Raw genomic sequence first — 9,415 nt, 5'->3', positions numbered from 1 at the left:
TGATGTTGAACTGCATTGACCTGAATGGTCAGTCAGTTTAGATGAGAATGAAATTGAGTGTAATTACACGTATTGACCAGTAGGAAGCGCACGTTTCACACTATATCTTATCGCATATCATTCATTGTTCATCTGCATATTATAAATATTGTAAGATGCATATTTAGGTGATGGATACAGGTCTGAATTTCATATAAAAGTGACGTATTATAAATATACTATTAAAACGGAAATGGTGTTGTCTGATGATTTGGGGCCTCATTAAAATAAAATAAAAAATTCGGCTCCACCAATTCAGGACGTCAATGCCAGAATATTTTAAAATATTTTTGAATGCCCCTGACTGTATGCACGTGATTTTAGTCATAGGCAGTAAAATAATCACAGTGTAAGAATGTGTGTGAAGATTTGCACCGAGGGCACAGTGTCAGATTGTTTACGTTAAATTAGATTATACAGGCATACAGAGCTTTTTTGTTTTGTTTTGTCTTCAAGCTTTGCAAGTTGAGGCAACTTCCCGGGTGGGCTGGGTACTTTCAGGCAGGGCAGGTAAGAAGCTTAAATAGGGAAAGTGACTTCTTGCAGGTGGGCTCTCCCATATGTTTGCCTACAGGCGCTGCGCAAGGACTTGGAAGCATTTGTGACTCGCTTGTTTTTTTAGAAGGCGCGTCAGATAGCAGCTGAGGCTCTTAACATTTCAGACGTCTGGCGGTAGGCTGCAAAGTTTCCATCCGAAAACACGGGTTTACAGTTGCAGGGCTGCATCAGGCAGCACTTGAGAGTTTAGTCGGAGTTCGCGCAGAAGGACAACCAAACTGTCGGCTTGATGTGTCAAACGAGTCAAGTTTTTTTTCCAGGTTAAGCCTTCATTTCCTCAACAATTATTTTGTTAAATTGGACCAAGACAAGAATTTAATTGTTTGGGTGTGTTTGGTTTCGGATAAGAAATGTAACTGTATTACACGCACCGCGTTTGGTATGGAGAGCATATTTATGATTAGAATTTGACAAATATTCTAAAGAAATGGGTTTTTATTTATGTAAATAGCGCATCTAGCGGTGTAAGAATTTCATCTTGTATAGATGAGGTATTGTTATGTCAACCCATTTGGAAGAAAGAAGGCACCTGGGAACAACAGAAAAACTTGATCCAGCAAAATATGAAGAGTTTGTTGTCTTGACAAGTCCTGATGGATGCTTGGATATGAATGACGGCCCAGCGCGGACCTGCGGGGACGGCGGAGAGAATAAATCATTGCTGCAGGAGAAACCGCTCAAGATGACCCGAAGTCCCAAATGCGCCCGCTGCCGGAATCACGGCGTGGTTTCGTGCTTGAAAGGTCACAAACGCTTGTGCCGCTGGAGGGACTGCGGCTGTGCCTGCTGCCTGCTGGTGGTGCAGCGGCAGCGCGTCATGGCCGCGCAGGTCGCGCTGAGGAGGCAACAGGCTGCGGAGGTGAGGGGGCGCGCGCACTGCTGTGCATGGAAGGTTTGTTAGAGGGAAACAATGACCAATATTACTACTGACAACACATAACACACAACGGATATTAGTCGAAAAAGAAAGACACACTCAGTTTCCAAGAAAATTCACTGGAAAAAGTGGGTTTAATTTTATTTTGGCAAGTGGTCGCACGAAATAAAATTATCTGGATCCAGATACATTTTTAAAGTAGAAGTATATCTGCTTAAAAAATATCTAAATCCAGATGATTCTTGAATGCTTGACAAAATAAAATATTGTAAATTCAACACATCATTTTTAAGCAGTTGTTGCCAAATTGTGTCACAAAAACAGGCCTAATTATTTTTGTTTTTATGCAGGCCTATACTGTAAGATATAATGCAGGGTTATCTGCACAATATATTGACCTCCAATTGCAGAGTTCCTCTATTTGAGCTTTACTTTGCATTGATTCAACATGTGCTTATTGGTCATTGGATTAGTAACAACATGTATTGCACCAGACTGTAATATTTTGGTTCCCTTGATAAACACATTTATTTATGGGAACAATGGAGTTCTGTCTGCGTCCACGGTGCACAGGGAATCGTCAGGTTGCCTCATAACCCGAAGGTTGATAGTCCAGTCTTAACTCCGTGACCGTGTCTAAGCATTGAGCAAGATAGTGGACCATTTGCTCCTGATGCTGCATCATCAGTTTGACAAGTCAATGTCAAAGTGCTTTGACTTTTTTGAAGGTAGAAAAATGCTATAAAGTGGGAAACCATTTGCCACCATATCACAGTGTTATCTCTCTGACTATCAATAAAACAATGGATAAAAAAGATCAGATTTTTTTAATTTCAAAATGTATGGTAATCTGTAATGGATACAGTTTGTTAAAAGTAACGTTCTTAAATCATTAACAGAATTTCCTAATGTGTTGAACTAAATACATTTACTATATAATATGACATGATTAATTGTAGTAACAAATTACCTGCAATTAATTCTTTTGACCATAAGAGGACAAGGACAATTATTTTAATTTTTAGTTGAGAAAATCTAAGTGGTATCATTATGATGTCGTGCTGGGAAGCAGACTCATGTACAACAGAGAGGGAAAAACTAAAAACACAATTTCTTCTCTCAAACTATTAATGTGCACTATAGTGACTCAAGCATAGAATGAACCCAGGAATAAAGCAACTGCACTACTGAATAAAAAAAACTCGGTTATTCTAATTCAACATGCAGAATGAGACAGAAAGTTTTAATAAAATTCTAAATGAAATGGAATATATATCAGATGTTGTAATATATAAATAGTGATTGTTTGGTTACTTGTTGACACACCATTGAGGTGTCGCAAAGTGACGTCACAAGTGTGAGACGAGTTGAATGTCCCGCACGCATTGTTCTAAACTATTAAAAGTCTGTTACCCTTTTAACAGATTATGTCCTCATGTGATTATAGAATTGGGCCGAAACCTAAATTCACTCAAGTAAATTCTCTCTTTGAACCGGGTTTGAGTTATTTGGCCATATTTGTGTTCCTGAGAAGTGATGATTTGTGATGAGATGCGAGCATTTCGCCTGATGCCAGCGATGTAGTTTGCACAGCTAGTCAAGCACAAATCATGCACAGCCAGTCATCTCAGCACTGATTTATTCTCTCAATTTATTCTCTGTCCAAATGTCTAACCCCCTTTTTTTGCCCCATCTTTCAGGGAAAGCAAGGTGTCAAGTATCAAGCTAATCATGCACGGAAAACCTTTTTGCATGGCTCTACTGGGGCGGCCGAGCCAATTATGTGGCAGACCAAGAGCCTCCTGCAGGGTAAAATTGCATCGAATCCACCTCCATTTTTTGTCAATGAGTTTAAATTAAGGATTTAACTGTTGCTATAACGACCCAAATAAAGTAAGGACTACCGAAATGCAGTTAACCTCAATTATATCTACCGTGAATTGTGCCACGTTTGCAGGCATAAAATGTAATCGTCTTCTGTAAATGTGCAATTACTTGTAACAACTTCATTATTTCTAACTGACCTAAATGAATAGAAATCTAACCTTAACATGTGTCTGTGGAATCTGCAGGGCTGACCCTGCAGGAGGGCAACGATTCCTGTTGTTTAAAGCAGACACAGCGTGACCATACCCACTTTGCAAGCCCAACTATGAGTGCTCGCATGAGGAAGAGACGAACGTTTGCTGACAAAGAGTTGGAGAATGTCATGCTGGAGCGGGAGCTCAGTCAGAGAGAGTTCCAGAGTGACCTTTCCTTTTCCTACTCGACCTTCCACCCCACAATTCATCCAGGGCCTTTGCCCATCATACCTAGCTTTCAGCCATTCAACAAAGTCCCTTCATCTACAGGCGCAGCCAGCTTTGGGTCTGTGTGCAACAGCTTTAAGCCTCTGCAAGACTGTGACTTCCATTTCTATCACTGCTTCCATTTTAAGAGCACATCATGTACAAAAAGTGACTGCGGTGACTTCCAGTTGCGCAAAAGCTCGGGGCAAAATAGAGATCAAAAGGATGAAGTGCTGCATGGCTGGACAAGCTGCGAGAAAAAAGATACATCAGAGCTGACACCTTTGCCTTCTCGACACACCGTCAAACACCACGGTAGCACTTTGTTGAGTTGGGACCTCATCAAAGCTGACTCAAAACCAAGAGAAATTCAGAACTCAAATGTCACATGTTCTATTTTTGTATCAGATCAGGGGATCCTGAACTTGCCAAATGTCAGAGCCCCCAGCGGGACCTTTGATCCGTTAGCGCTGACAGGTAGAGGCCGGTGTGCCGACACTTCTGCCGCCCTGGCGCATCCTCGGGAAGACTCTGTCAAGAGTCTTCCTGGCAGCTCAGGCAGGACTCCAGCTGTGAAGCCGCTACCTTTCTCCGTGGAGGCTCTGCTAAGGGCCTGACAAGCCAACGGAAAGTATTTGGCTTTGTTTATGTGCAGAGATCACTTTGACATGTGAACTATACATGCAGAAATGGTTAGTTGTGTTACGCTGACAGGAGCTTGTTTCTATTAGAGTGGCACTCAGCAGGGTGCTGTCCTCCACCAAGGCTGAATAAAAAAAATCCATTTGTATGAAAAACCTGAGTTCCAATGTGTAATATTTTCCTTGGTCCAAGACACACACCACGGCAAAATGTCATGAAGGAAAAAAAACAACATCGGCAATACAATTACAGAACAGTACATGAAAATCTGTTTTGCTGTATTTCAAATTGTATTAGAATTATTATCAATATATATTTTAGCATTGTCAGCTATCATCTATATTATCATCAACAGTAATAATTTGCCACATCAAGTAAATGTATTTTTAGGATTCATCCAGCAAAGGAAGTTGAACAAAACGGCAAGTGTTGAGCATTTGGATTTGTGTCTGGTTCTTTCATCGTGCCTTTACTTGAGAATAAAACATCTCAGTGAAGCTGTCTTGTCTCAATCTGGCTGCAAAGAAATCATTAACCATTGAAAAACTACACAGGAAAAATATTTTGGATGTATTTAATGCAAGCATATACTGCACATGGGTTGCACATGATTCAAATATGTTAAACCATATAATTTTTGAGAAGAGGGAAATACATTTTAATCACGAGGCTGTTGAAGTACAGATAAATATTAAAATGGGCAGTAACATATTATTCAAAATAGTCTCCCACTCACAGAGCTTTGAAATTCAATTGTAAGATTAATTTATAGTCGAAAGTCAATGATTTCAGAAGTGTTGTTTTCTAGCTTTTTTGTTAAAATTACAAAGAGATTGTCTGTAGAGGTCCAAATGAAATTAGAGTTTAAATTTTCTGCACTTTCATTATAAACTCATTCCGCTTGGAGTGCACCTCCAAGGAGTTTTATGTTGACATGAAACCGCCTTAGTTTTAAGAGGAGAAACAGCAGTCAGGACATTGGAGATTTTGCAGGTGAATTTATCCGAAGACTTTAGTCTCTAATTTCACAGATGGTGATGCAGACATAATTTTCATAACCATGTTAAAAAATTATTTAATTAAAATGATCAGAAATATTACATGTTATGAGAGACCAAAAGTACCACTTATAGTATAAAGTTCTTTAGTGTTTCGTAAGTTTCCACTTATGACGGTTTGTCACGGTCACTACAGATTAATGACAGCATTTCTTCAAATTCCTTCATAAATTTGCTTTTTTGTTTTTTTTGTCTTGGAGTTCTCTAGTCAATTACAACCATGACCTTTGGATCACTTTTTCCGGAAAAAAAAAAAAGAGAGAGAGAGATATTAAAATCACCTAATAAAACAATTCTCTACACTGAAGTAATGATTTAAAAATGGCAGCAACTCTGCAGCATTTTTTGTCACTGCGGCATTTGGTGAGGAAAATAAAATTCATTGGCGTTGCTCATTCAGTCGGGGTTTCCTAGGAAGTATAATTTTTTTTGTATGCTGAACCATGCAGTTTGTTTGAAGATGCATTTGATCTCTATCCGCTTTTTACTTTTTTCACCCCTCATTTTTTCCTACACTACTGTGTAATCTTGCTGAGATGGGGGTCAGATACGGTTAACAACTCTGGACCTTGTGGCGTCAACACAGGTGATAGCGCTCCCTTTGTTTGCTATATCTATGGTGACATCAGAATGTTTTTCTATCTCCTCACAGACGAGCTGAGGGCTGGCTGGTACAAAGAAAGATGTGAACGTGACTTGAAAGCACAGACAATGTGAAAATGTGATGCATTTTATATTATCAATAGAGACTCGTCCCAAAAAATAGCAGATCTTTTTCTTGGGAAAAGAAAACATTTTCATCATCCTAGATTAAAAGAAAAGAATACATCACAAAGGGGTGATAATGACTTTTGCGCAAAATAACAGAGGATATAAATCAATTTTCTCTCCCGCAAAGCAAGTGGCAAGGCTCATTTCTTCCCAGCGTGTCATTGGTGTGTGTCCTTCGAGAGGATATGTTGCATCTTATTAGAGAGTTTCTTTCCACGAAAATGCACAGCACGTTCATTCCTTCTTGATCGAATTGTACCAGGGACAGAAAGATTAGCGTCATTACTTTGCATTCTTTGGAAATAGTTCCATCTGTAATCAGCAGTGTAATAATATTTTCCTTTGTGGGCAAGGGGAAGCGATGAACGGGCGAAAGGACATGGGGAGTTTGCTGAGTGAAGGCCACGGTGCTGACAAAGCAATTTCAACAAGCTGAAACATGTTTTTAGATCAGAAACGCCATACTCATACACTCAACCCATCTTGTTTCCCTGCTCTCTACCTGTAGTCGCCCACTCTACTCCTGCATTTCAAGCTCTCCTTGTGAGTGACTAATTTCCACTTCAGATGGATTGATTTCACTCTGTCCAGGGTAGAAAAGCTTTATTTTGGCATCACTCTCTCTTGCCGAGCTTCATATATTTACATTAACTCTAATAACAGGGTTGTGCATTAAGAATAGCGAGAACCAGAAATAGGGAGCCTCTTCTTCTAAAACTCTTCAAGGTCAAACTAACACAATGGGCCTGTCCATATGCTATGAAGTATTTAGAATTATAGTACCAAAAATAAGTCTAAAATAGATTATCTAATTGTCATTGATGGTGTACTGTTGTAACTTGTGATGGTAACCTGACAGTTTAGCGAGTGATACAAACACTGGTTTCGGACCAAGTAAGATATGTGATTGTGAACTTTAAGTACGGCTAAGTAACGTAACTAGGGGTGGGATGGTTTGTGAAAACTGTCAGAACTGTTCGTTTTGACTGTGCCGTTTCAGTTGGTGTAGTCATGCAAAACTTAACTCACTCTCTATTTAACAACGTGGAGAAGTGATGTGCACTTAGCGAGAGCTTCTATTCCTCAAAACATTACTGGCATGTTGCTAGCAGAGTTATTATAGCTTTGGAATTGAGATTTTCATTTGTTTTTTTCCTTTTAAAAATATAGTTAGTTTTAATTAGTTTTTTGAGTGGATTTGTTAGTTTTTATGAGTTTTAGATTTTCAAAAACTAAGTGTTTTATTATGAACAAGAGTTTAAAAAGCCCATGGTATTGTGTAGTAAAAATTCAACAAAAATATTATTTTAAAATATTTTGATAATATCGGACACATTTTACAGTTTTAACAGTCCACAGACTTAGAATTACAATTAAGACTTCACAATTAAGTTAGATTGCAGGCATGCATACATGCACCATAATTATAAAGCTAGGATGCTTTGTTTGCCAAGCTGCCAACTTCAAATGTTGATTTGTGGCTTGAATTAATGTCAAGAGGTATTAAACCAGGTTGCACAATGTACTATTTTTTTATCCACTGCATAGAGATTTTGAACCTCACCCAGGCACTTAAACAACACAGGGAAATTGTAACGGGTAGATGAAGAATAAATAAGTTCAGTAATAAAATAAAATAAAATAAAATAGTGCTTGGTACAACCGAGATGGAATGCAACGTATAGACACATATCTGTGAGGTTATTTTTTAATAATTCATTCTGATCTGTAGCTATATTGTTCGCATACTGTGAAAATTAGTGGACAGTATTTGCGGGGGAGGGAAAAGACAGAATATCTTTATTTTCCTACCCTTTTTGGAAGACAGCTGTCGGTGGCGTGCTGATGGATGATATCATTAGACTCCAGGCAGTATTTCCTCTGATCATTTCGACAAAGTATTTGCAACATTGAGTATCTAAGTTCAGCACAAAGTGTTTGATGTGTCTGCCAGCATGTTACGCACTCTAGGTTCTCCTGTGTCAAACTGCAACAGCCTTGCATGCTTTTTGGTATCGGTTAGCCAAGCCTGAATGAGAGACATTGGTGTAAAGTTACATTACAGAGACGTGCTTATGTGAGCGTAGTTTGTGTGTATGTTTGTGTGCGTACATTCTGTTTGATAAGCAAGTGGCTTTTCGACTACAATGATTTTTTTAAGACATTTTTTCAGGGGTTAATTTCTCAGGCATATAATCAAAATTCATTTTATTTTTTTATTTAATCTTTTCAGCAAAGAAGGTGAGGTTAAAACTGTGTTGCTACAACTGGTGTTAAATATATTTTATGGACTCGAGTTACTCTGAGTCACTGACTAAAGTGATCTGGTTCGCTTGAGTCAGTTGAGTCGATGTTGTTGTCCACCCCTAAGTCACCTGACTTGAGTCAATGAAAGTCTGTTGACTCTGCTGTTTCTATGATTAAGATCTTTCAAAGTGCTTTTCCAATCATGTTTTCCAAAATCTATTTCTTACACTGTACGTATCTCACTGCACTGTGAAGCGATTTTTTTCCTTTATTTATTAATTTAAATAAGCTACTTTTTGTATCTTTACACTGCTTTTAAATATCTAATTGTTTGGTTTGTAAAATTTGTACCTAAATTATGTGAATTATTATGTTACCTGGTGTATGAAATGCGCAATACATAGAAAGCTACCTTGCCTTTCTGTGAACCCATTAATCCCGATAATAGCAGTGTAGCCAGCTAGACAATTCCTATGACCTGGGTCAATTAGACAGCTCATAAATTCTTACTTGGTGCAAAGATTCAAATAATTGGGTTTATGTGTGGTGTTTGGACAGATGGAAGCGTTTCTACATTGAAACTACATCTATGTCACATGAGACATATTTCAATTGATCCCTGATTTGTCCGTTTATGTTGCAGTGTCATCATCCATCCATCTTCTGTACCACTTCTCCTCACTAGGGACGCGGGGGGTGCTGGAGCCTATCCCAGCTATCTTCGGGCAGTAGGCGGGGGACACCCTGAACTGGTTGCCAGCCAATCGCAGGGCACACAGCGACAAACAACCATCTGCGCTCACACTCATACCTAGGGGCAATTTAGAGTGTTCAATCGGCCTGCCATGCATGTTTTTGGAATGTGGGAGGAAACCGGAGTACCCGGAGGAAACCCACGCAGGCACGGGGAGAACATGCAAACTCCACACAGGATG

At 39.1% G+C, this 9,415-nt stretch overlaps 1 protein-coding gene across 3 annotated transcripts; it reads left to right on the top strand.

The window, feature by feature from the left end:
* Positions 1-525: 525 nt before the first annotated feature.
* Positions 526-4,773, top strand: dmrt2b (doublesex and mab-3 related transcription factor 2b). 3 transcript variants are annotated; one of them, XM_088313353.1, is made up of 4 exons: positions 526-549; positions 1,186-1,489; positions 3,175-3,283; positions 3,547-4,773. In XM_088313353.1, the coding sequence occupies exons 2-4, from the start codon at positions 1,205-1,207 to the stop codon at positions 4,377-4,379; spliced, it is 1,227 nt and encodes a 408-aa protein (XP_088169479.1). In that variant the 5' UTR covers positions 526-549; positions 1,186-1,204; the 3' UTR covers positions 4,380-4,773. The 3 variants fall into 3 exon arrangements, with proteins under 3 accessions (XP_088169479.1, XP_088169477.1, XP_088169476.1); XM_088313351.1 differs by lacking the exon at positions 526-549 and having other exon boundaries at positions 599-1,456; XM_088313350.1 differs by lacking the exon at positions 526-549 and having other exon boundaries at positions 599-1,489.
* The last annotated feature ends 4,642 nt before the right edge of the window (positions 4,774-9,415 follow it).

This window comes from Idiotropiscis lumnitzeri, chromosome 13 (genome assembly GCF_059441095.1).
Source record: "Idiotropiscis lumnitzeri isolate Australia: NSW breed Sydney's pygmy pipehorse chromosome 13, RoL_Ilum_1.0, whole genome shotgun sequence".
In the NCBI taxonomy this organism is placed as follows: Eukaryota; Metazoa; Chordata; class Actinopteri; order Syngnathiformes; family Syngnathidae; genus Idiotropiscis; species Idiotropiscis lumnitzeri.
This window is presented reverse-complemented; position numbering and strand designations above follow the sequence as displayed.

What these genes read in the sequence shown, in the direction of transcription:
- dmrt2b (XM_088313350.1), top strand. Translation starts at nt 1,097, where the DNA reads ATGTCAACCCATTTGGAAGAAAGAAGGCACCTGGGAACAACAGAAAAA. An exon ending in CGCACTGCTGTGCATGGAAG is followed by an intron (nt 1,490 to 3,174) that starts GTTTGTTAGAGG and finishes CCCATCTTTCAG; the next exon opens with GGAAAGCAAGGTGTCAAGTA. An exon ending in GACCAAGAGCCTCCTGCAGG is followed by an intron (nt 3,284 to 3,546) that starts GTAAAATTGCAT and finishes TGGAATCTGCAG; the next exon opens with GGCTGACCCTGCAGGAGGGC.